This window comes from Strigops habroptila, chromosome 9 (genome assembly GCF_004027225.2).
Source record: "Strigops habroptila isolate Jane chromosome 9, bStrHab1.2.pri, whole genome shotgun sequence".
Lineage (NCBI taxonomy): Eukaryota > Metazoa > Chordata > Aves > Psittaciformes > Psittacidae > Strigops > Strigops habroptila.
In genome coordinates this window covers 25,284,602-25,312,155 of record NC_044285.2, presented here as the reverse complement: position 1 = coordinate 25,312,155, position 27,554 = coordinate 25,284,602, and the positions used below count along the sequence as shown (strand labels likewise).

At 41.0% G+C, this 27,554-nt stretch overlaps 1 protein-coding gene across 3 annotated transcripts; it reads right to left on the bottom strand.

Moving 5' to 3' along the window:
* Positions 1–968: 968 nt before the first annotated feature.
* Positions 969–27,517, bottom strand: ATP7A (ATPase copper transporting alpha). Of its 3 annotated transcripts, none has more exons than XM_030497238.1 (23): positions 27,461–27,517; positions 20,845–20,981; positions 17,716–18,205; positions 16,257–16,991; positions 15,745–15,924; positions 14,575–14,738; positions 13,885–14,046; positions 13,206–13,282; positions 12,837–13,062; positions 12,174–12,407; positions 11,783–11,874; positions 11,236–11,363; positions 10,913–11,067; positions 10,475–10,609; positions 9,442–9,636; positions 9,039–9,221; positions 8,262–8,475; positions 7,545–7,691; positions 6,621–6,763; positions 6,090–6,293; positions 5,360–5,477; positions 4,957–5,059; positions 969–4,195 (listed from the first exon to the last, which is right to left on the bottom strand). In XM_030497238.1, exons 2-23 carry the CDS (start codon positions 20,950–20,952, stop codon positions 3,919–3,921), a joined length of 4,470 nt encoding a protein of 1,489 aa, XP_030353098.1. In that variant the 5' UTR covers positions 20,953–20,981; positions 27,461–27,517; the 3' UTR covers positions 969–3,918. The 3 variants fall into 3 exon arrangements, with proteins under 3 accessions (XP_030353098.1, XP_030353099.1, XP_030353097.1); XM_030497239.1 differs by lacking the exon at positions 27,461–27,517 and adding an exon at positions 26,163–26,567; XM_030497237.1 differs by lacking the exon at positions 27,461–27,517 and adding an exon at positions 21,455–22,248.
* Between the last annotated feature and the right edge of the window lie 37 nt (positions 27,518–27,554).

Here is a 27,554-nt window from a genome sequence, read left to right as displayed (position 1 = left end):
TTGGCTACTATTTCTGTGCAGCAAGCCTGTATTTTCAAAACCCCAAGTGCTAAAACCTGTAGCTTTCCACACCTCTTGGGGCATATTAGGCCAATGAGAGTCAGTCCAAGATGATAAAATTACAGGGTTGTGTCTTAACTGAAAGCAAAACTCATCACCTTGGAAAGACTTAGATGCAAATTTAGTCTTCTACACAATAGCAGAGCTAGTGAAGGTGAAGACTTGTTCTGCCTAAAATTAGTGGTTGCGAAACACATCTGCACAGCCCATGGGCTCTCCCATAAATGAGCCTCAGCCATTCACCTTCCAGTTCACTCTCCTCAGCAGCTTGGTCTCATGGACTCTCTCCCAGCGTGTTCCCCAGTGCAGCTGGTTTTCCCTTCCAGCTCTAGCCCAGCAGAGTCACCATGGTCACTGCTGGAGGAGACACAGGGCACTCCAACAGCATCACATCCCCGGGGTGCCATGTGTGGCCTTTCAGTCGACCAGCGCAGAGGAAGGAATGGGGAGTTCTGCACAGTGGGCAGTACAATCTGTTAAGTCAGCAAAAGAAATACTTGGAGGAGATCATAGAATATGATTGAGAACAGTCTTTGGATGTATACTTTTATTATATAGTTTATAATTGCTATTACAATGATGGAGGCAGAGTCTTAAAAGAAGTGTGAGACTGCACATTGCTAGAGACAAATGTAACAGCATTAAACTAATATTCCTCAACACACTCATTTCTCCATTCTTCACACCAAAATGGAATAGAAAAAAACCCCTCAGGTTTAAAACATTCCATTGGAAGTTCTAAGCAAAAAAAATAAACAGTTTTTAATAAATAGAAATGCTCTCTTGATGCCATTGTGTTGTGTCAGCTTCACATTCTTTTTTGTATAAAATATCAAGTGTTAACTCTTTTAAAAGTTTATTGGTAAGATTCAAAGAGCAATCTTTAAAGCCTGGAGCATATGTACTTTGTTTTTTAAATAGAGCACAGGTTTTATAAATAGCTAGGTACAGAAAATAATAAAATAGACAAAGCAGTAATACAATTGGACGTGAAACTGTGTGTTTCCAAGTGATATTTCAATTTCTGAAGCCAAACTGTCTCCAACAGGAGCAACTATTTACATATTAAAACATTTACATTTGGGAAAACATATTTAGCTCCCACATTATTCCACTCGCACTGTACATTCAAACTGAACAATATTTGGTTCTTCAACATAAAGCACCTTATGTAATATTTTAAGCACAAGATAAACATTCTGTGAGTCAATATCACACCTTTGGGGGGGGAGTGTTGGACAAAGATCTAGACTCTGGATTTCTTAATCAGCTACACGTTATTTAAACACTGAGTACTAAATTCAAGTTCAAAAGACATGTCCAGACAGATTTTCCTAAAGAGGAAAACTGGATGGAGAGGGACTTCCTGGGTTGGAAAGCCCTGACCACTGCTTTTGCTGGCATCCCTTCATATAAGCCTCTTTCAGAAATGCAACAGCATTTTGCCTTCTACCCACACTACCTCTAGCAGAAGCTGTCTCACAACCTAACAGCTGTTACAGTGAAAAAACCACCTCAACTGAAGCTCTGATTGATTACAACCACCTTATTTACAAACTGGTCTTTAACTTCGTGATTTCCTCTCTCCTGCCAGCATTTCACTGCTCCTTATTCCCCCATAATCATTTCTGCACCTCATTAAGTATCCTGCTTTTGAAAAGTAACCTTGTTTTGCTGTAACTGGACAAATGCTGGGTTTCAGAGAAAATGGAAAAGCCTAGAAAAACATCTGTACTGAGAAAAAGTTGGCAATGAAACCAGCATTCCACTGTAAACATTCAGCCTACCTACAGTTTAGACAACAAAAGGCAGAAGCCAAAGTGCTCTAAAAATATATTTGGAAATAATTTAACAAATTCTTCATGCTGCTTTACCTACCAACCAGGAATTTAACCCTAAATTATTACTCTATTTCCTGCAGGAAGAACATGATGCCTGTCATTTACACGCCATACAAACCATAACCAGCACCTGCAGAAGTGAAATCCCCCTCTGAAAGGGTGGGGTGCCTGGTGTCTTCTCTGCATGATTAAGACCAGCCACAGCACAATCCAGACAGCAGTACACAGATTTCTCTTTCATTCTGCAGAACCTTGCCAAGAACACCACTGAGAACAAGTGTGGATAAAGAAGAAAACTGAAATCTTTGGAAACATGGTCGTGGAGCACTAAGAATAAGACCCACCATAGTACAACCAGGTAACGATCTGCTTTGTAAGAAACACCTTTGTTGCTGAAAACTGAGAACATCACCTTATGGAATGACTTTGCAGTAATCTATCTATCTCAGCATTTCTTAACACTACAATATAGACACAGATAGATATAATCTAATTTAAAATATAATCTATATTCACAGATATTAAGAACCTAAAACCTGCAAGAGAAATATGTTGTTTCGTAAACTAGTGGCAGCAACAAATGATGTTGTTCTCCTCACTGCAAGATACCAAGCACATTGGTATCTTGCACATTCCATAGCACAACTCTTCTGTTTTCATACACTGGTACTTTTCTGTTCTCAGATAAAATCCAAAAGCTACTTACTTAAGAATTCTTACATACACAATCTATGCACTCACATCAGACTTCAGGTTAAAAACTAGAACATTACAGAGATCTCCTTATTGTACTCCGAACTGAGTATTTCTCCTCTACAAGTACAAATTGGAATTGCATGTTTAACACCATGGACTGTATTTTGCAATGCAATTCACCATTATTGAACCTAGTAACTGCTGCAGCCAGCCACCTCAGCAGAGGATTTAAACAAGGTTTATTAAGTAACAAACAGGTAGGTAGCTACTGGGTGATGAACACCTCTCTCTCATTGAGAATAGTTTTAATAATAATGACCAAACCCTGCATTTTGATACTTCAGTAACAAATGAAGACTGTCTCAATTCAGAAAGCCTGGACCTAAACACTCCAAGCAAAGGAGATTTAGATCAATCTATGGAGTGGATTCTGGACCATTCCTTGTATACATACACTGAATATCTTTACAAGCAATTGCTGTTACTGGAGTATCTGACACAATTCTTTGATGGTGTCATATCTGCAAAGACTGAACTGTAAAGATTTTAAAGGCAATCTGTGTGACAGCAGTCTATTCTGGTTCACTTATGGAGTCCTAGTAGATACTGGTAGTAAGCACTAACTACATTGCTGCCTTCTTAAGGCTAAACATTTCTGCTACATCACATCAGATTCATACTGCATTAAGATGCTGCAGGAGTTTTTGGCTTAGGAAAGGTTGGGAATGAGCAAACCTCCCAACCCATTCAACCTTCAAGCAGTTAGTAGTAAGGAGTGTGCTGGGGCATGGATGTGTAGAATTAAACATGGGTATGATGTCGAAGCAAACCCCAAACCTCTCAGTTATCTCTGCCTCACAGGAATCCAGATCACAAACAGTGAGATGAATTGAGGCTGGGAGTGTGAAAAGCTGGAACCAGATGTCTGTAAAAGGAAAAGGCATTGGAGAGGAACCATTCCTGGTAGAAGGCAGGCTGTGGGAATGAGAGGGGTCCTCAAAGTTCTGAAGTAAGGCACGTCCATCTGCAAACACAGAACCTTCAGCATTTTGCAGATGCAGTCATTTGTAACTTTTTAACACAGTACTAAACTTGACTGTTAAAAAACAGAAAACAGAAACCAACAAACCCCACCAAACAAAAGAACAACCCTGGAAAGTCACTGAAAAAAAACCAGCTTTCTACAAGAGGAAATACATCTGAAAAGCCCTGCAGAAACGATCAGTACATGCACAGACTTCTAGGAAGCTGTCTTGGTTGGTTTTCCATTTTGCTTCAGGGTTTTTTGCTTGGCAGGGGTGGGAGGGAAGGGGCAAGTCCTTCACAATGCTGTGTCATCATCTTCTCCAAAATCTCCCACCAAAAGTGAATGCTTATCTGGTTCACTAAGAACTACACTGTTCACTGAACGCTTGTCTGAAAAGAGAGAGTTTATAGAGGCTCTACTGTAATTGATGATTCGATCCATTAAGCTCAGTTTAGGTGAGCCTGTCCCAGTCTCATCAATTCCAATGTGGACACTGATTTCTGATGGGCTCTTGTGCCTCATTTGGCCACGGGCCCGGAACTCGAGCTTCTCAGGACTTGGTTTCTGGTACCTAAGGAAGGAAAAACCAGAAGATGCCAAATACATCTCAGGTTGAAGGAAAGTGCACCAAAATACAGAAAGTAACTACTCTACGTGCTATGATCATGCACCAGCCAGAGACATTTATAATTTGATCTATTATACAGTGATGAAAGTTTCAGATTTAAAGGTTACTATCCAACCAGAGGCTAATTCAGTGCTTTTTGGCCAGGACACAGAACAGGTAAAGCTGACACACATCACTCAGTATTTAACTGTTTAAGTGGTGCTGAGCATCTGCAAAACATATTGGCAAAATGCATATACTCAGTGTACCACTGTAGCTATCATTTACCAGCTCTTCTGCTCTCCTTCTGAAACCTCATGTGTTAAGTAAATAGTAAAAGATACCACAGTGCTACACTACTCCTAACTGCAGAGTAAGGAACAGCAGTGCAATGACAAATGCAGCAGATTGCTTTGCTTACTACAACAATCCTCTGTGTCAATGTGGTGGTCACAGCTGCACTCTCTCAGAAACCAGTGTGTCCTGACAAAGGCCACTAAGGAGTTCTCCATTGGGAACATGCTTCTGACCTGTACATTTCTCTTCACATGAGAAATGACATTTTCAAACACTACTGTCTGAAGCACTTTGGACCAACTGACTCCTCTTGAACACAGACCTGCCTGAACTGTTCTGTCACAGTCCCACGCTTATTTCCTGCCACTCTTAGTGAAAGACCTGAGCTTCAAATCCAAATTGCAAACCACAGAATTGTTCATACTCACATCTTTAACAGCAAAGAAGAAAGCACAACAGAAACAGAGGAGGCAGCCATGGCTGCAGATCCCATCCAGGGCTGCAAAACCAAACCAATGGGCAGGAAAACACCTAGAAAAATAAGACAGCAGTAGGTTCAGAGCAGGAACAGCATTATTCATATATTAACACATACAATTTCACATGGACTGACTAATTCTAGTTGTATTTTAATATGTTAATAAATAGCCATAATGTGGGAAGAGGACAGCTCACAAGTAATACCACTGCAACATCCCCAGGCAGAGAACTCTGCACTTACTGCCAGTCAGAAATAGAGGAAATAGATACTCTTCCACACAACAGTAAATCACTGCCATCTTCTGCTCACTAAGCACAACCTGATTTTACTGCAGGGAAACATTCACATACCAGCAGCTATGGGAACTCCAACGAGATTATAAATTAGAGCAAAGACAAAGTTGATCCGGATCCTTTTCACAGTTTTCCTTGATAGATCTATACTTGCTACCACATCCATCAAGTCATCCTGCAAGTTAATATGTTCATTAAAGAGGTCAAAGAGAGAAAAAAAAGCATACATGTGGTCATCATACCATCATACTCTCATTTTCAAGTTAACTACCATACACTGGGGGTAACAGATTATATGAGGTATTCTAAATGCTGCTCTAGTTTGTCCACATAGAGCCCATAGAAGCAGCCCCAACCTTATTCCAGATGTCAGTGTAATTCAAATGATGTACACTGCACCACACAGTTCAGCTCTAGACACTGACCACTATTTCTGTCAAGGGGTTGGTTGCTGATGTGCAGGAAGCAGTGACTATAGCCCTTGGAGGTACTGTGGTATGTTACTGAAACATAATTTACCTTTGCCAAAGGTCAGGGCACCTTTTCCTCCTCTGCCCACTCTCAAACGTTACTTACCCCAAAATTCTGTGCCCAGTGCCCAGGAAATAGGTAAGTTTCCCTCACAGGATAAGTATCACTACACTAACCAAACATGATGAAGACAATCTCTGCTCCAGTTCTGCTGGCTTATGAAGTTGTACACCCCAGCAATGCCTGAACCATTCAAGACATCCTGGGCCTTCTAACCCTTCTCATATCATTCTAATGAAGCACTTGTATTTCTTACCCTAATTAGAACCACATCAGCTGCCTCAATGGCTACATCAGTACCCGTGCCAATAGCAATTCCCACGTTGGCCATAGCGAGAGCTGGGGAGTCATTGATGCCGTCTCCAACCATGGCCACCCGCTTTCCTTCGTCTTGCAACTGTTTCACTTTGGCTACTTTGTGGGAGGGAAGAACCTCTGCGAACACTTTGGTGATGCCAACCTGAAGAGAGAGAAAATACAAACCTGTCTTGCAGCTTTCCTACTATCAAAGCTTCTACCTTCAATAGGAAGGTTGAAACCCATGTGATCACTCACGAGTTAACAACCAAACCCATCTGATATGAAAATAGCTCTGAATTCCAAGCTGATGCTGCTTCCATTCAAAAAGGCTTCTTTTGTTCCCCCTCCTTACTCTGAATGTGTTTTCACCACCATTTTTCACAACAGTCCAGTTCTATGCCAGCCACAAGTGACACCATGACACAACATGCTTCCTGTGAGTGGTCTGTAGCAAGCTGCAAACCCCAGCACGTGCGTAACAGCTTACCTGAGAGGCAATAGATCTTGCTGTTTTGCTGTTGTCACCAGTCATCAGGACAACTTCTAATCCCATACTCTTCAGAGTGTAGACTGCCAGCTCAGCTTCTGGTTTCACAGTATCAGCAATAGCTATCAAGCCACAAAGAACTCCTAAAAGAACAGAAAGAATGTGTTTGTAACTTTTTCCCCCTAAAACAATAACATCCTTTTCCCCTCAGTAAGACCAATTCCAGAAACAGTAATATTGACAATAAAAAGCAGAATGAGAACAGATATCAGGGCAGCAGTGTTTAAGGCAAGACAGAATATGGACTGTCCAACAATAAAAATATCCAATTTTTCTCCTTCTCTTTGAAGTCTTTACATTATTATTTAACTAACAATTATAATTTTAGTTTAATTATATTAACATATTTAAATTATACAACCCAAACAGTTTAAAATATTGGTAAACATTAATATTTGAGATATTATAATAATAATTAATATTATTAACAATATTATTAGATATTAGGAAAAAATTCCTCACTATGAGGGTGGTGAGACATTGGAACAGGTTACTCAGAGAAGACAGAGGATGGCTGCCCCATCCCTGGCAGTGTTCAAGGCCAGGTTGGACACAGGGGCTTGGAGCAACCTGCTCTAGTGGAAGGTGTCCCTGCCTGTGGCAGGGGGTTGGAACTGGATGAGCTTTAAGGTTCCTTCCAACACAAACGAGTCTGTACTTCTGTGATTATGTCCAAGTCTCCTGTCAACTAAGAAAGGCACAAAGAAGTCTCTCATATGAGAGTTTTATAAAACTACCTAATGATTTCTTTTCATCCTATTATTCTGCTTCAGGTGTTAACTTCTATGACATTACTGCTTACTACTTTCAATTTAAATGGTGACAAATCAACCTCGGAATAAAAAAAGACAGCACTAAACTTACCATCAACAGCTGCTAGAACTGCTGTGTGACCTCTCCGCTCATGTTCCATCATGGCTTTATCCACCTCATTTTTAACAACGAGGCCGTTTCTGCTCATCCATTCCCGGTTCCCAATGAGAACAGAGTATTTCTGAGAAGTCCTAGTAGCTGAAGGAAGAAAATACAATCCTATCATCATGTAGATAACCAGGAAGCTTCCCTCCAGTTAATCCTGTCGAGCTTCTCCCAGTATGCACTGAAATATCATTACAGATAATCTACACGCAAAGTATGTTTTTCTCAATACTTTCTGCCCCACCAACCTTTTCATGTGTTCTTGGCAAGAAAAACACTAACATTCCTTCAGTAATGGGAAGTTACCATGTCAGTGGACCAAGAATCACAGGTCAAAGGACTGTAAAGTGGACCAAGTCCCTTTCTCAGTGCTTCTAATTTATATTTAACAGCCCAATATACAGGACAGATCTAACAAAGAGCTGTTCTGGATTGAAAACCAGTCAGTTGTGCAAACATACATCGTTTTGGCTGGCAAATGGTAACTTAGGATGAAGCAAAGTAAAAACAGAGAGAGCTGAAAGACAAGTGCAATATGATTTCCCATCCCCATGTTCAACATGTAACTTCAAAATGTATTTAATCAAAATGTCTCAAGTGATGTGTGACCATGAAAAACACTAGTGACCAACTATTGCACGTGTGCCTTAAGCGTTAGCTTACCTGGTAGCTCAGCATCAATAATCAAAGCAGGCTGCACTGATTCCTCCATATTTTCCTCAATTTTCACCAGTGTCACGTTTTTAATATTGTTTTCTTCAACCATTTTAGTTTTCCTGTAGAGTAATCCTTCAACATTGGTGACTTTGCAACTAATGCCGCAGCCTGGAACTACCTGAAAGTCTGTACATGTCCCAAGGGTTTCCGAGTCTAGTTCCTGAAGAGAAAGGATGTAAATTGAGAAAGAAATGTAAATTGTAAACAGGGGAAGTTTAGATTAGATATAAGGAAGAAGTTCTTTACAGTGAGGGTGGTGAGGCACTGGAATGGGTTGCCCAGGGAGGTTGTGGATGCTCCATCCCTGGCGGTGTTCAAGGCAGGTTGGACAGAGCCTTGGGCCACGTGGTTTAGTGCGAGGTGTCCCTGCCCATGGCAGGGGGGTTGGAACTAGATGATCTTAAGGTCCTTTCCAACCCAAACTATTCTATGATTCTATGAAATATTTAAAAGATATAAAAGCATTTACAACCCCCACAAAATAAAGTGCAGTCAAACTAACTCTAACAGGAGCAGAGAAATATTCAATCATCACAACAGAAGTTAGAGTATCCAGTGCATCTAATATGGTATTAAGTGATTTATATGGCTCCACAATTTTCGGCTTTCCCTAATGATTATCAATTACTTTGTAAATAACACAAGACTATTCATACACATTAAGTACTGCAAGAGAGGTTCTTCCATAACACAAACTACTCTATTCCTGTATAAGTAACTTACCTTCTTGCAGTATTTTGTTATTGCTACTCCAAGAGGATGCTCACTGTTACTCTCTGCAGTCCCCACTATCGCCAGCATTTTATTATGTGGTAGTTGGCTGCCCTCCACTAGAAACTTCACCTGTGTCACTTCTGGAGTCCCATGAGTAATAGTACCTGTTTTGTCAAATACAACCACCTTCACCTGCAGCAGAACAGGAAGACTCCGTTAAATGAACAAAGCTTTAATGTGTAACTTCCCCAGAAAACCACCTAATTCCAAGAAACTCACTGCCACGTGCTGGTGATCCATCACTTACTGCCACGTGCTGCTGTGCACGTAATGATCTGCTCCGGCAGCAACTGGGAACATGCCACCAACCCCAGCCTTTGGAGTTCTTGTAACAGTAACCCCCATTTCTTACCTTGTGTGCCATCTCCAGGGGCTCTCCTCCTTTGATCAGTATTCCGTTCTGGGCTCCTACTCCAGTACCAACCATCACAGCCGTGGGGGTGGCCAATCCCAGAGAACAGGGACACGCAATGCACAGGACTGTGATGGAAGCTTGGAAAGCAAAGCGGATTATCACTTCGGCAGCAGATATGCTCTTGTTGTAACCCTGGTGGCAGAAGTTTTAGTAGTAGAAGAGATTGAACAATGGATGCAACAACACATTGCCTTTGATGTTTAAAATACCTGCAAATATACAAGCTGAAGTATGAATATTAAAAAGTAAAGCTCAGGTGAATTATGCAAAAGCCAAGATTAATGATTAAAGGACTAATTAACTAATGACTAAGTTCTATTATATACTGCATATACCCATAAGCTGTTCTATTTATAGGACTTTTTCCTAAATAAGGTACCACATGCTATAACTTTTATGCTGTAGTGTAATAAAAGTTACTCGATCAACAAATACCTACAGTAACAAAGAAACAGGATATGAAGATTGCTTTCTTGGAAACGGATCATTTCTAATCAGAAATAGTCATGAACCAAGAAATCTGTGATCTAAGCAACCCTAAGGCACAAGTTAGGATGATCCTGATCTTCCTCTGGCATCTGTAATGAAGATGAATCCCACTGATTTCAAAGAGGAATTTACACAGAGCTATGCTAACAAAACTTGATGCACAACTGGAGCTTGTGGCACAAGAAGCTTCTGTTCCCCACAGAGAAGGGATAGGAATGGGAAATGTTGATGTTAAGTATTTACTTTTTTGAATTAACTTCTTATTTTTAATACTAACTTTCAGGAGTTGATCAATGACTGTACAGTCTCTTTAATACAAATGTAGCAGTGGTACAGTGTAAAAAATATAACAACAACAATAACAATAACTATAGCCACTGCCTGCAAGGATAATTCAGAGAAGGAACCACTGCAGTCTAACAGACTTGCAGGCTAACTATTTATTAAACATTTCAGAAGGTGTTTAAGGAGACTTACTCACCAGAAAGTATTTTTCTACTATTTCAAAATCCACAAAACCAATTATAATCCAGGCAAAAAGGGTAACCACAGAGACAGCCACAATACAAGGAACAAAGTAGCCACTAAGTTTGTCTGCAAATTGCTGGATAGGAGCCTAGAAAGGAGAAAGACGTCAGCTCCAGCAGCATTACGCTTACTTTGTGCCTTCAGACACAGATACAATCAGAGCTGCTGTTTGCAGCACACTTGGCACACCACACTGTATAATTATGTATTTGCTTAATAAGACGATGAGACTTGGAGCTGTAGATCGTATCAAAGTCCTTATTCAGCAAGATACTTCATTATGCAACTGCAATTCAGATCTAAACCATCTTAATCACTCTTCAGGTGGTTCGCGATGCTGATGCCCAAGTGATAAGCCAAAACCCAAATGCTTCATTTGACAATACTCTACCTTTGAGGTCTGGGCTTCCTCCACCAGTTTAACAATCTGGGACAGAGTTGTATCAGCTCCAACATGGGTTGCTGAAATCAGCAGTGATCCATTCTGGTTAATAGAACCTGCAATAACTGTATTGCCAGGTTTTTTAGTCACAGGCATTGCTTCACCTAAAAAAAAGAGCAACACCACATACTAAGGTATATTTTTCAGGAATATTATCATAGCTACCGACTCCTACCACACAAGCAGAGGAGTGAGAACATGAGCTTCAACTTCCCTTCTCCAGATCCATTTGAAGAAAAACATTTTCACACTTGCAAAAAACAAATGCTTACCTGTGATAAGAGATTCATCTACCATGGAGTGTCCTTCAATAACACGACCATCCACTGGAAATTTGCCTCCGGGGATCACTTTGACAATGTCACCTCGTTGAACCAGTTCGACATCAACCTGCTCTTCACTAGAACGATGTATAGTGTTTTTAGTAAGAGATTGCCAACTGAAGTTACCTGGGCAAAAAGAGTTGCCACTACACACAAAGCATAATCCCACTGGTTGACATTGTAAACATATATAAAAATTGCCAGAAGAAAGGCCATTTTAAAGAGTGCTATGATTATTTTATCATCATTTTAGTTACTTTCCAGTTGTGAAAATCCACTATTTTTCGTATCACAGCCAAAATTAGCAAGATTCCAATAAAACAAACAAGAGCAGAGTTATTTTTTGTGCATTTTAACATGTATATCTGGCAAATCTGCCAGCAAATGTGAAGTTATTTGCTCCATAGTTCTACAGAATGGTAACATTTGTCTGTGAATTAGGCATATTAACAACAAACAAGGAACAACAGAAAAAGCAAATGACAAAGCAAGATACCTTAAAAGAACGTTATCGGGCCCCAAGGTAACAATAGTAGCTTCAGTAGCTTGTAATGAAATTAGTCTTGCCAGTGCTTCTGATGTTTTACCCTAGAATAATAATTTTCATGTTTTTCTGACTATGCTATTGAAACAAATTGCTGGGTAAATGACAACTGCAGGTGTTGCAATTTACCCTGTTAAAAAGACTTTCTTCAAACAGACTAATATTAAGTCATTTCATATTTTTACTAGTTACTGAAGATGATTTTACAACACAGAAGGTTAGAAGAACCTAACAAAGGTTGTTCATGGGACTTGTTTTAAGGTACACAACATTCTGAAATGACTCTCAGTGTCTTGCACTGAGAGTCATGGCTTTTATTTTTCTTGGCTTTTATTTTTCTTACCTTTGCAACATGCTCTAGCCACCGGCCCAAGGAGATGAACACAAACAGCATAGGAGGTGTGTCGAAGAAAGTTACAGGGTTCACTTTTGCTTTCTCAGCCATTGCAACTAGAAGAATAACAAGTGAGTACACGAAGGCAATGGTGGTTGCCAGAACAATGAGCACGTCCATGTTTGCAGTTTTGTGCTTCACTGCTTTGTAGGCCTGGATATAGAAGTGCCAGCCTCCAAACATCTGTAATAAGAGCATCAGTTGTATTTATACATACACATATTTATATACATATATACACACACACACGTAACATACAGCAGCAGCATTTCCATAAGAGAGGGAGACATCCATTTTATTTGTGTTATTTGCCTTCTCCATCTCTCCTTGAAAAAAACTCAAGCTCTAGCCAAGGGCTCTGATCTCTACCATAGCACTTGAGTCTTCTCACCTCCACACCATTCCACCAGCTCCTCCCTGTGCTCACCAGTGCTGCCTCAGATTCTGCATAGCACCTCTACACTGACTGGCCTGTCCCTAATAGTCCCTAGAACCACTTATTTTAGCAGAACCACCTCAAAAGCAACTTCAAAGGCATTTAAATCACCATAATTAGAGTCAGTTTTCAAATTTTAAGCCAAACAAACTAGGAGTTGTCATATTCCCACTTACCTGTACTGGGACACAGAGTAAAAAGGAGAGAAAATTCATAACAGACAATCCTGGTAGGAGCTGGTATTCCAGGACCATTGAGGAGTGAAGAGCCTCCATTTCCTCACTGCTCATGTTGTGATGTGCGTGAGCATCTGAAAGTTGACTGTCCATCACCATCATGTAGATCATCAGCCCCATGACAGGGATGCAGAAAACCAGACTCACAACAAAAGACCTTTTCCACCTCAGATTTGAAAGAAGAAAAAGAACTGGTTTGCAGTCCAGTGGGTAACATTTTAGCTAAGCAAGTCTGCACACACATAAAAATATCACCACTTTTGCTGTTGATTAAAAAAGAAGAACCTAAGTATGTTCAGGAATACTTACTGCCTTATTTCCTGCTTGTGATCTAGATGACTCGCAGATCTATCTTTTTTGACTAACGAAGTAGTGAAGCCTAAATCCTAAGGGAAAAAAGCATAATAATGAAAGAGAACAGCCTATTTTTAAAGACTTTGTGCTCATAAAGTTAATGCCACGTAAGTGATGGTGTCAGCCTTACATTTACTTTATTACCATTTCTAATATGATTGTTACTGTTTTTATTTACCTTGCAAAGACAGAAAAGCAAACTGATGTAGAAATGAGCCTTTCTAGAACACTAAAATGCTATTCTAAAATGTGGGTTTTCAAAATGGTTATTCCTGAAGCACAAAAATAGAGATATTTAGACAGAAAGCTAAGAAATGTATTTCATTTTCATCTCTCTCCTGCTACAGTACTCATGGATGTGCTTTATTTTTCTGCAAGCCTACAGCTGGTATCTTCAACTCTACCACAGCCGGGTGTTCCTAGTTTTTCTGCATAAAAACTTAGGTAGTCCTAACAGAGCCTTGCTTCCAACTCAGAACATACATTGTCTGCAGAACCCTGTACTAAGATGGTAGCAGATGGAAGGAGAGAGACATTTTTTCCTTCAAGTCTTCCCTTTTATTCAGGGATGTTTAACTTTTCAGTTAAAGGACACTGGAAATTTTATGGGACTTGGTGCCTCCACCAAACTTACCTTTACCACTTGTATAACATCTCGAGGCCCTATAATCTCAGGATCATATTTGATGTGTGCTTTGTTGGTTGCCAGAGCTACTGAGCAATATAAAACACCATTAGTCTTCATGAGAGTGGATTCTATTTTGTGTACACAAGAGGCACACGTCATTCCTCTCACCTGGAAAATAAAGATTCCTTCCTGTTAGCAAAGCCACAGGTTACTCGGTAAATGCATCTTAAAAAGTAGGAAAAGAAAGAGTGCTTCTGACTATCCTGAATTACTTATTGCATGTTTCTGGAGTTTGAAGCAGTGAGATGGAGCTCTTTAGTTAAGGATGAGAGCGCTATAGAGGAGACAAGGTTATGAAGCTCTGCTAAAGCTCTGCTGGCTCTTGAAGCTCAGAGCTTGGGCTACACCGAGTTCAACTCAGCTTCAGAAAAGTAAAAAGGAAATTCCTGAAATAGCCAGAGTAATCAAAAATCCCACAGGAATATTTCTCTGACTTAGTGTAGCAGAACTGAGCCAGCACAGTTTGCAGGACAGGATTAGTTTGTGACACATACCTGATGTACTCTTATACTTTATTCTTTGTAAATTAAGCTCTATTAGAGCTTATGAACACTTTAGGAAGCGGATGTTACACAAGCACATCCAAGAGATAAAAGCAATAAAGACAGGGGTGGCTGGTTTGAACTACTAGCTTACAACAAGTTCCAGAATTCCATCTCCTTCACCACAGTTTTCCATCACGGTAGCTCCAAATCCCAGTTCCCGGATGAGCTCTGCAATCGCTGAAGGGTGTATGACAGCAGGATTATACCTCACTTCTGCCTTCCCTGCCATTAGGGCAACAAGTATGGAATGTATTCCTAGAAAACAAAACGTGCGAATGGCAGATCATGTTTAAAAGTCTCGGTGCACTTCCAGTAGCAGGATGGCACAGCAGCAACTGACTGAAATTGAGACAGCTACCACGGTGTAAGTACACAGAAAGAAAAACCATCAGTTTTGGAAGATGCAGCAACAATGCAACAAAAGGACTTAAGGGCAGGTGTGGCAGGTGAAGTATTACTCCACATGAGTTGCATGGATTTAACAGCCTAATTACAGACATTCAATCTATGCTATATGAAAAGATTATCTGGTTTAATTAAAGAAATGCTTCTAAAATACAGTTCTGCCTATTTTTGTGATCTACATTTACTATTTCTAAAAGCCTTTTTAAAGAAAGAACACGTATGAGAAAGGGAAGATCGAACAATGTGCAATCCTACTGTACACCAAGTGAAAAGGATTTGGATTCATCTGTTTTCTAGGATGAAAAAAGATTAAATCCCAGGTTATCTTGGAAGACATCCACCTTCATTACAATAATTAAACACAGTCTACATTAACAACTCTCCACTACATCACAGTTATGCAACTTTTTGTGCCTGCAAATGTAATCATCACTGACAGAAGATAGACACAGTTGTCCTGACTTGCAGAGCTAAAATTAACTTATGTCTCTCTAATCCGTATTACTACTGTCCTTCTCTAATAGCTCCCTTCCTAACACAAGCATAACAAGCATCTGCCTTTAACCTGGGCATGTCCCTCCAGTAGAAAAGACTTAGTTTAGTTTCACAAGGATCCATATTTGATCCCTATATTCTTTTTGGAGCATTCCACCTCCTGCTTTTGCAAAGGCATTCTTCTTTAGACACAAAGCAGCCAGAACAGTATTGTTTTCATCCTATGTTCTCACCCCTGAAACACAGCAGCAATGGCACTTCTCCTGACAACACACCCGTTAAAAAAGCTGTACCAAAGCTAGATGGATTCTCTAAAAGAAACACTCAGAAGTTTATCAGATTACCCTGACACATATCTTACCATCTTCTCTCCTCAGATTTCTCTCAATGTTGGCCACACATGAAGCACATGTCATTCCTGTGACCTGGACATAGCACTTGGATACAGTCTTTGTCTCTTGTCTCACAAGATGGGCTGGTGACACTTTGGAAAGAGGCTCAGTTCTGTGGGATTCCAGCTGCACTTCAGGTGAGGGCTGAGCTGAAAAGGAGACTGCAATTCAGGACATTGTGAACAGCCACTGCAATGAGGGATGAGCTGGTACTGCCCCAGCCACAAATACATGCTCCTGTAAATCTAGACCAAAAAGTTTGTACATGCCTCTATTTCCAGGTATCTCAATCATTTTTAATTAATCTGCTACATCAAAGGAAGTGCACGTGTATTTCATTATCTCATTGACAGTGAAGATAAAAAGCTTTTCTGGGCATGCACAAAGAATGTGTCAACTACTAAATTTCATCTTGGGTGGTACCAAATTCTAAACAGAACTGCACAATCCTTTTAAATGTAAAAGTTTAGCATGTCATTACCTGGTAAAGATGCATCAAAGCCCATATCCTCTATGGCAGATCTCAAGTCTTCTGGGCAAGTTTGCAGAGGGTCATATTCTATTGTCCCATTATGGTTTGTGAGAGACACATGAATAGATTTGACACCTGCCTTTTGGGATATGACTCCCTCAATGGACTGCACACAGGAGTTGCAAGTCATTCCCTCAATATTTATCACAACAGCTTGAGTAAGTGGCTGGCTGGCATCCTTCAAAGCTGGATGAGGAGACTTCAGTGGAGACCCCAGCATGGGGAAAAGTGCTACGTTGTCATATTCCTCAGGAAGGCTGACTTTAAATGTCTCTGGAGACACTGCCTCTATGGCTCTTCTCAGTACTTCTATGCTAATTAAGTTTGGGTTATAGTTTATAATAGCAGATTTCTTCTCTAATGAAACAACTATACTTGTTACAGATGGGAGTGCTGATACGGTGCTCTGAATATTGAGGACACATGAATTGCAGTGCATGCCATCAATCCTGAAGACAACTGTCTTTGTGTCATTCATATTTGAGTTTTCTTTCCATGCTGTCTCAGAGCCTTTGGTCTGAGTATTCCTCAGCCTCTCCAGGTCAATGGCACTGAGCTTGAGGGGTTTAGGCTGCTTTTTGAAAGATGCTGTGAAACCAGCAGCTTCAATTTGATGCTTTATTTCTTCTGCTGTAATCAGATGAGGCTGGTAGACAACAACAGCTTCCTGATTGTCCAGGGACACTGAAAATTAACCAATAAGTGTGCATTACTGCCCTAAGCATAAGCAGCACATTGCCCCCAGAGCAACAGATCTTGTCAAATGCTTTGAATGCTTTAAATGATCAGAAACCTAACTGCAATGGAAAGGAGACTGAATTGGTTTGGTAAATATCAAGCAATTCAGATCTTCAACCATTTTTTGCCTACTACTACAACAATTTTCCACTCCTTTTCCTCAGTTTTTTGCTCTTTCACCAGGACTTTCACAAATTCCACTATTATTTCTTACTAAATTTATTCTTTTATCAAGGGTCCGTAGCAATACATTTATGCCAAAGCTATTTATATTTTTCTCTTGCCTTTAAGATACAATTGCATACATGCCAATATTAACTCTTAATTGAACAGAAAATATAAAGTAGGATTAATTATAATACGAAAAGACATCTGGTATTAGAGATTTCAATAACTGGTAATAAAATTATAGAACATGACTACTCCAGGCTCCCTACCAAAATCCAAAGCAACCACTGAATACTTTCACACATGTAACAGCAACAGCCTTGCCACAATTTGGGCCCCTTTCTTACTTCCTAGTCCAAATTAAACATGTAACTAAATACCAGGTACCACAAAGAGTAACTGTCACACTAAGCTATCTAATTAAACTCAAGATATCTCCATGATGCTGCCGGGGAACAGGTTGGTCAACTCCAATTTACATCAAAATACACAAAGGTTTTACCTTTAATCCGTTGAATTCCCTGCAACTTGCCAATCTTCCCCTCGATGGTGCTGGTGCAGGAGTGACAGGTCATCCCATCTACTTTCAGGCGCAGCACAACGCTACTTGCTTGAGACCAGCTGGAACCTTCACAAGTCCCAGGCGTTACCTCTGGTGCAGGGATATTTAAATCCACTCCTGGGACCATCTGCATAACCTGCTGGCCGTTTACAACGGAAGGAATGAACGTCACCACGGCAGTTTTTTGATCAGAGGACATTTTAACATCCACAACACCTTTGGTCTTTAGCAGCGCGCTACAAATCTGTTTAGAGGTTAGAGATGGCTGAGTAGGAATTGTAAGAAAAATAGTGTCAAGTAAAACAGGTTGTGGGTTTGAATCAGCTAATGTAGCATCAAATCCCATGTCATATATTGCTTCCTGCAGTGTTGCTGGAGTCTGCAGTTTTGGGTCATAAATGATGACTGCATTCTTATCCTCTAGAGATACCTGGGGAGAGAAAAAACCCAAACACCAAGTTAGTGAACTGCAATACTGAGAGATGAAAACTAACACCCTGCATGAGACTAGAAATAATTTCTACTTGCATATATTAGTAATACTTATCCAGTATAATTTTATCCAACACTACTCACCTTGAGGAGTAAAGCCACACCAACAGCCACCATAAAGTAACCTCTGCTCAGCTGTGCAACACCACAGCTAGAAAGAACAGACTTCCCCACCCCAGTTTCAGCACCCTTTACAAGTCTGTCTGGCCACTTCTACTTACAACACCCAGACAGCATCAACACATTTAATGAAACTTCTAGAGCCAAACTCTCTTGAACCACGATGACTAACCCAATTCAACCCCCAAAGCAAAACAGCCCACAGAAAAAAAACTCTAATCACATGCACAATTCTGCAGTTAGTAGGAATTACCCTCAGGCTACGAGGATGGAAGAAAACACTCTTTGAAAAAGAGCACAGATGTAAGTAGCAGTGAAAGGAGCGCAGTGTTTCCAGGCATCTCAGGCACAGGCTGTCAACTTGCTCTGCGCAATAAAGCGCATCAGACTGCACAGAACAAACTTCAGTTTCAAAATGTGATAGATGACAAACATTAAGGAAGCTGATTTTCCTCCTTCTGGACATTTTGGTGATCCAGAGGCCTCCTGATTTGATACTAACCTTTCACATCAGATGGTCCAATTATCCTCAATTTAATTTGCTCCCAACTGATGATATATCAAACACAATTATTGCAGTTTCCAAAAGGGAACACTGATGCCTGCCAGAGGCCAAACACATTATCATTCAATTCTACCTTTCCTCTGGGCAAAGATGCAACTTAAAGAGCATAGTCATGATTAGATTAGACGAGTTAAATCATTGTAAGAACAACCTTTCTTCATTTTTGTCCCAATTATGTGCCTTAGCAGAATTAGCAACATGGACGTTTATTGGTTTCATTGCAGCTGGAGGCAAAATAGCCTAAACGCAGCTCTGTTTGTCTGGATCAGCCACCTAACATTCATCTCCTGTGCTGACCTAATCCACAATCACTAAACAAAACCCTGGTTTACTATTCTCAGAGATTTTTCTGAAACAAATGATCTGGTTCAATTGAAGCTCTGATGCTGTAATGAGCATAATGACTAAGTATGATCTCTTGTAGTCCTGTTTCTTAGAGTCCTGTTCTACTCAAAGTTTTTGGAATACATTTTCTTGCCAAGAGTGGGATTAGAAATAAGTCTTTACCTTTGGGTATGGTATTTACCTTAAAAATACAAAATTCTTAATACCCTCCTTTAAAAACCTGCTTCATTCCTATGTAAAGGACACTATGGGATGCACGATGTCTTCAAGCAAGTTGAAGCATGAATCTCTCCTCCTCCTATCTCAAGTCACCTGCACATTCTCAGAGATTAGCTGGCACAATAAGGATGCAAGGCTGATGATTATATCTTTTGCCGGAATAAGGGAGGAAAGGAGGATTCTGAAGTCAGATTATTTAGGGGTTATTATTTTACAGGTGTTTTAAGCCTTCATTTGACTTCATGCTTGTGGACACCTGGTGATTTATCTGACCGTGCCATGCCAAAAATGTTAACAGTGGTATCCCTACTTCTAAAAGGGTCTGTTCAGTGATCCAAGGATCTGGTGTCAGAGCAGAGTCTCCTGTCATGTTAAAGCTCCATACTGAAGGGAGATGAAAAACGATGGGTCTTGTAAATATTGTAATAAAACTCTGCCATTTTCTGTTGCTGCTGCTGTTAGGACTGTTCTTCCTAACATAAGTTAGGTCATAAAACTAAGAGGAATCTCCCAGCTTTTAAATTGCTTCCCTTTTCAAAACTACTATAAAATGATGTATTGTGTAGGAATAATCAGCTCACACTGCAATATTCTACAACCCAGTATTTTAACCATGACGGAAAAAATACTAACAAAATATTGGTATCAAATCAGATCAATGAAGTCTGGAGTAAGGGCAAACCAAGTAGCTCTGGTAACAGTTGAAGACTACAGTTCTGCTGCTCTTTCTCCTGTTTCCTCACAAAGAGTACAAAGGAAAGGAAACTTCTAATGCTTGAAAGAGCTGGCTAGACTCCTTTGCCACCTGCACTACCTGCTGCTCTTATCTCATGAACCTCCACAAAAGCAGCTTTATTTTTCATGGTGGGTCAACTAGCACACAATGAACTGGACACCTCAAGCCCACAAATGCTTTTCAACCTGTGCAAGTGACCTGTGTGCATTATCAGTTTGAAAGGAAAGGCCTGGAGGCTTGTGAGCAAGCAGACATTGATTCAGTGTAAGGGATAAGGACAGCTTGTTTTTTCAAGTGTAAGCTCTAGGGCTTGTGCTTTATCTTATTTTTAAAATTGCTTATTCTTGCCTTTTGTGACTTCTCATTGCTTCACAATTGTGAAGCAGAAAATTACCTGAGAGTAGCAGATAATGACTTAGCTCCTACTGTAGTAAAGTGGGTGCTTGCTTTTCTCTTACACCAGGAACACACTACTGCACTTCTAACATCGGCTTCCCAGCTTTCCACATATTTTCTTCCCTTGGTGCACACTTTGTCATGGTTTCTCAGGTAAGACCAAAGCTTTGCAAGAAATAGTGATAATGTCACTTACTTTGATGTTATGGATGCCATTCATCCTCCCAACATGCTGCTCAATGGTCTGAACACAGGAATTGCATGTCATCCCCTCCACGCCGAGGGCGATGGATTTCACCTCCATTGTGAACCTCTACTCAAGTCTTCGCATTGCTGTTGGCCAAAACCAATTAAAACAGTTGTTCTTAAATTGTTTCACAAAGATTGAAACCAAAACCAAAAAGGGATTTAACAGATGCTTAATGTTTGGCTACGGTGGAAGCAACAGCAAACTTCGATGACTAACTGAGTGGCTCAAGTTAAGCACATGCTGAACTTGGTTTTTTACCACGGGGACTTATCTTGGAAGTGTAAATTACATGAAATATTAACAATGTTTAACAAAATTAGTTTTCTTGCCCCTTGGTGACGTTTCAGAACTGTTCCCTATTATAGAAGGTCTGAACGTTTCTGGTTTCGCATTGAGACACGCTACAAACCATGGAAGAATACAAGGATGTTTCATCATAGAAAGAAGTTTACCTCCCCGATGCACAAAACTCAACACTGAAGCCTCATCAACAAGTCAAGACAGTATAAATCTCTGAATTAGGGAAATCTTCCATAGATTTCTGTCAGCCACTAACCTGTGGGAGAACTTAACTCCCAGCAGAATCAGCAGAAGAGGATTATTTTAAGCTAACTTCCTATGGTGGGTCCTTTCTCAGGCTTGTCTGCACACTCAGAGGTACAAGGTAGTTTTAAAACCACTATAAAGCTACCCAAGACATACTTTCATGTCATCATATTGCAACATGCTCCTCACTGCTTACCTCAGTTCTTCCATAAGGAATGCTCAGTCCATACAGAGCAAACAAAGACATTATTGTAACTGCACTCACAGAGCAAGGAATATTCCCACAAGGCTGAAGTACAACTAAAGTTTCAAGAAGTACTTGACTTACAGCGTGTTTCATGAGCACAGACACACACATACAGCAAACTAAAATGAGACACAAGAGTCTATCACAGACAGACTCAATCTGTCCTCTAGTCAGGTTTGGATAGAAGGGAATTTAAACGCACTTCAGGTGCATGATCAACTTGGAACTGCCCTGACAGCTGCACTATTACTGTGTTTTGACAATAAATACGAAGTAAGGACATAGTGAGGCTGTGAGCTGCTACCTAAAAATAATCAAAGGTTGGTAAGACGTTGCCTTGCATGAGAGTTGGCTACAGGCGTACATCAGTCAGCCTGCTGAGCTCCTGGCTATCTTCCCTGCTCTTTGGTTTAAGAGACTCAAGCTACAGTACAATAATATCCACTGTTAGAGGAAACAGCATTAAAGTCTTTTCTAGAAGTCATATTTCAATCTAACAGCAGCCACACATGTAAGATGGGGAACTAGTGCTATTGAAGTGATTACAGCAGCCACCAGCACTGCTACTGAATGCTCACCAATGCATAAAAGATTTAACTGATTATATATGTAAAAATAACTTATACTTGGTTTTTTAACATCTATTATTATAGTTTGTTATGGACAAAGTATTTCCTCCATTTTCTCAGCCTGTTTCCTTGCCTTTCTGCCCTTCATTCCACACACAATCCCTTCCACCCTTTTTTACACAACCTCATATTTTCCTATGTAAAAGGCAGTATATGGAAAAACAAACAGGGATTATTAGAGCTATTCTACCTTAATAGCCTAATTAACTAAATAAAGTTTGTAAAATGACTTCAAATATGATGGATGATATTTACAGAAGTGCACAAAAATACTGTGATTGCAGTAATTCAGGATCACTCAAAAGCATGTTAGAATCCTGTTACGTCAATAGAACACCCCATTTATGTTTCAAATGCGTGCTTCATACAGAAACAATCTTTCCTTTAAATAAAACACATCATCTGCTATTTGTGTTTGGATTTAAATAAGAAATCAAAACCAAACAAGCTTCAATCATTGCACCTGCCCGAGAAGGGTTTTTTGTTGGGTTACTGAGGGTTTTTGACTGCTCTTCTGGGACCAACTGATCAGGGCCTCCGGCATTAGGCACTGTGTAAGCACTGGAGAGAAAACCCTTTCCTAGAAGAGACTCTAATTCAAACATGCAAAAAGCATAAAGACCTAAGAGAAGAAGAATTCACTTTTTCCCCCCCTCAAGGCCCCAGAGCACTAGGACTGAATCCAGAATGTCCATCTTGGAATTTATCTGTTGGATCACACTGTCTCTTCTTTTTGTTCTCTGGCTTTTAGTTAAGAAACATTACAGGATCAATATGACACATGCATCCTTAGCAGCTCTGTTGGTGGGCAAGGTGACAAACAAGGATCTTTACTTGCTTTGTTGCAAGTTGCTAACAGCTTTCATACCACTTTTAAAACCAGACTGTTGCCTAAGGACTGAGATGCATCCAAACCTAAAGGTAGGAAAGGAGCCATCTGTAAGTGATAACTGCCTCTTCACACCAGTTACACTACATCATCGACACTGAACTGAGAAACAGCACATTCACAACCTCAGTTTTCTGTACAGCCTTACTGAGATTCCTGAAGATCAAGTTGTCTGGAATTCCAGTGCTCCTGATGCTTTAAAGAGCTGTTGTCCTCAGAAGAAAGTACAGGGTTAATACACAGCGCCTGTAACTCTATGCACATCCTTTTTCCTCCCCTTACAGGATTGCCAGCATAAGGAGTTACATTTAAAAGCTAATACATGGTTACATCTGAGACAGTGTTCTACCTTGTTATATTCCATTTCATTCCTAATGCTCTGCCTCCCTCACAGTGCTTCCTGGTAGGAATACTTTGGCTAAAACTTAAAAGACCTCTTTTTGTCATAATTTCCTCCTCCTGACAGCATTAAAGTAAGAAAAACTCATGACTAAGCAGCCTGAAAAGTATTTGTTACACCTATAAGTTATGACTAAATGCACGCAAGAGGCGCACAACTATTGACGATATAATCCTAGTTCTCCTTATGTGTGTCAATATTTCACCAAGTTCACAAGAAAATGGATGCAGAAGTCCAAAGATCTGCATGAGGCTGTGTAACAACCTGCGTATGCTACAGCAATGGCTTGAACTTAGAACAGCTCATTTCCTCACTCCATCAATCACTATGTATCTCTGTTTGCTTTCTCCACCCATTAAAAATACATATATATATATTATAATGCATATATATGCATTAGCCCAAAGGGAACCTCATTGTAGCAGGGACAGTTAATGGTTCTGGGATGATGCAGCTGAAACCATCAACAAAACCTAAAACTTCAGTGATATCTGAGAAGTTTTCCAAGTGACAACATGTATTTTATAAGCTGACACTGAAGATCTCAGTTATTACCACTGACTGCGAAGGCAAATGACTGCTAATAAATAACTTGTAATTCAAAGTTATCACGGACATATTCTTCTAAGTGAGATGCTAAGTAAATTATGGATTACACGTTGTTTTAGGGAAGAATAATGGTTTTGTTCTTAACCAAAGCATTGCTCCATCTATAAAACACCTTCATCCTCAACTAGTAAAGAATTTTAGGATTTGATGATGCAAACAAGTGGCAGCCTCCTCCCATTCTTTAATCTAACAGTTGTGTATTTAGAATACAAGAAAGCAAAAAGCTTCAACTGCTGCCTGTTTTGGAATATCACCTACAATGGCTTCATTTTGCAAAGAACCTTGACTTTGAACAAACTTTGTATAAGCTTTCTGTATCCTCTAATATACAATTTACTGCTTAATACCTTTAGAAACTCCTATTTTCTACTCCCTTTCATTACTTCCACCTTGTTTTGCAGTACACAAAACTTCTTCCTTGTTTGTACATTAACATCACCAATGAAGCAGCAGAGCCCTAGAAAGAACCTGGCTCTGCAGCAGGGCAGAACAGGCTACGTGCAGAGGAGCAACACTCAGCAACAGAGCAGGAGGCTACAAAGGATAATTAAACCAAAACCAGTATTTGGGAATAGACATAAAGTCGTTGTATTGTTTCTTCCAGGTACAATTTTAGGCTTAACACAGGCTTGGGCTGCCTGTGTGCAAGTTAAAATCCAAACATCTAATTTCCTTGAAGAATGGTGTTTCCATTAAGTGAATGATGCAACAGAAAGTGAAACAATTTCTACTTCCAGCTGCAGTTTCTTCCTACAGAAAGGAAAATGTAACAGTGACCAAGCACGAGGCGACTGAGGAACTCGGATTCATCTCTCTAAACAACTTTTATGTTCTAACAGCAGTCTGTGAAGCAAGACAAGGCTTGATGAAGCCAAAGTTGTCATTCACAACGTCACACTACCAAAAAAAAAGGGGGAGAAAGAAAACATGAGCAATGCAAAGAGGAACTTACAACGCTGGTAAAAACCCACTCTCTTTACTCCACAAAACACCACTTTAGCCCTTCTAGGATCTGAGCTAACCCAGGCACCACAAACATGCTCTGTGCCCGTTCTAGGATCAGTAAGGACACATAAGAAGTTCTTTACAACGAGGGTGGTAAACCACTGGCACAGGCTGCCCAGAGAGGTAGCGGATGCACTATCCCTGGAGACATTCAAGGCCAGGCTGGATGTGGTTCTAGTTGAAGATGTCCCTGCTCATTGCAGGGGGTTGGACTGGATGAGCTTTGAAGGTCCCTTCCAAACCAACCCATTCTATGAGTGTATAACTGGGAAGCACCCAGTGTTTCTGGCTACATGCACACCTTCAGTTTTCACCACAGTTTTCTATATATAATTAACTTGGATTTATAGCTGCTGAAACTGAAAGAGGCCAAAGCCAGGCAAAAATCATACAAGTGCCAGAAACAGAATCCATCAGATTTAACTACAACCTTTAAAGTTTATTAAATTTCTAAATGGCCGAGTCCTACTTTACAGCTCATTTTATTTATGGCAGGACGAAGGTAAATTACTAATTACAGCAGATGGAAAAATGTACCTGTCCCTAAAGTCTGCAAAGACATATGAAAAGCATGAAAGGAAAAAGCTGTATCATCTCATCCTTGGGCTTACAGAAGGGCTGGAGAATGGGTTGCAGGAGATCTGGTCCCGTATGAAAGAACAAGGTTTTACTCTGCTCGTTAGCAAACAGATACATTTAAAAGTATGACTAGATGTACGAGGCTTAATAATTCAGGAAGAAACTGCACATCTCTAACAATGCGCAGCCAGCCTCGTGATACTCTCATCAGGTTGTCATTCATGTTGCTCAAGACTTTAACAAGCCTTGCTCGGTCAGCAGGCCGTGGAAATTGCTCTGAGGAACTTTATTTCTATACAAGCTGGATGAAAAGTGCACATTGAAACCACTCTCCTGCACTTCTGTCGAGCTTTGTAATATCTGAACAAGTAAAAGGCTTTGTTAAGAATTTCTCTCATGTACTTCCACCACCTCTTCAAGTCTGATTTTAGGAAGACATAAATGTTCCCCTAGAAGAATCACAGCAAGTATTACAGACTAGAATTTATAAAGCCTACTTATCTGAGCATACTACAGCAACGGAGGCGCCTCACTGCTCAGCTTGGTCTCAAAATACAAGGCAGAACAACGTGGAATGTATTCTACAAGTGAAAATAGCAGTAAATGACATGTAACGCTGGCTTTTACTTTTCTGGTTAACCAACCAGGAAAGTCTTTCATCTATGACAAAATACACTCTAATTACTGATTTCTAATCAAATGGTGTTTGTGCTCACACAGCGCACTGTAATACACATGATACAATGTGGACATAGACAGGTAATAGTTAAGCTGGGTTTGCTCTTGCTTATTTTCAGGAGATTTTACCCCCAAGCATCACAAACAACTATTTGCCCTTCTCCAGAATAGTCACACTGCGTTTTTAGTAAAAACATTGGGAAAACGTACTTGTGCCCAGACTGCTGCCATCACAAGGCAAACCACTGAGAAAGGTGTTTCAGAAGTACACGAGAAGCACCTCTCAGATCTGAAACAAGGACTTTGGAGAAGAGGCTCAGCGACTTGTGCATTCCCACCCGTTCCAGGTCTTTCTCTGAAGACCTCCGACAGCAGAAGAGGCGCGTTTCCAAGCCCGTGCACACTCACTGTGTACCAAGAAGCAACGAGACCCGGCATGCGGATGCCCGCTGATAAGAAAAGCCTATTACGCTTCCTTTTGGCTCCCGTTTGATACTACCCAGCCTGCCGGCACTGGCTGCATCCCAAAGGAACCGCGGGAGTGCCGATACGACTCCCTGGCATCCCTGCTTGCCCAGCGCTGGAGCAAACACCACGAAAGCAGGAGCAGCCCGCAGAGAGCGGAGCAGGACACACCGCTGCGGGTTCACAGCCGTGCTCCGGACTCGGAGCCCTCCCTCGGTCTGCTCCCGACACGCCACCTCACAGCCTCAGAGCCGGGGGGACCCACCGCTCTGCGCTCACCCCTCACAGACCGCGGCAGCTCGGCCGCAGGGCGCTAGGGGAAGGCCCGCTCCCGCGCTGCGCCTCAGGCAGGGGCGCGGCGGGTCCTCCCCTACCCCCCCGCTGAGGGGACACGTAGCGCAGCCCCGCAGGAACCCCGCGGCCGAGAGGGCCGGGGCCGGAGGACAGCCAGGGCCGGGGGGACAGCCGGGGGACGGCTGGGGGCGCTGCCGGGGCCAGCCCCGCTCCGCACTCACCGCAGCTCCAAGCGCTCCGCTCCGCACCGGGGTCGCGACTGGCCTCACGCCCCGCCCGGCCCCGCCGTCACGTGATCCGCGGCGCGCCTGGCTC

Excerpts from the sequence above, each read along its gene's own strand:
- ATP7A (XM_030497238.1), bottom strand. The coding sequence starts at position 20,952 with ATGGAGGTGAAATCCATCGCCCTCGGCGTGGAGGGGATGACATGCAAT. Across the intron at positions 14,047-14,574 it reads ATGGAATTCTGGAACTTGTT|GTGAGAGGAATGACGTGTGC; the intron begins GTAAGCTAGTAG and ends TTTATTTTCCAG. Across the intron at positions 4,196-4,956 it reads TCTTCTTTGCTGTTAAAGAT|GTACCAGAAACCAAGTCCTG; the intron begins GTGAGTATGAAC and ends TTCCTTCCTTAG.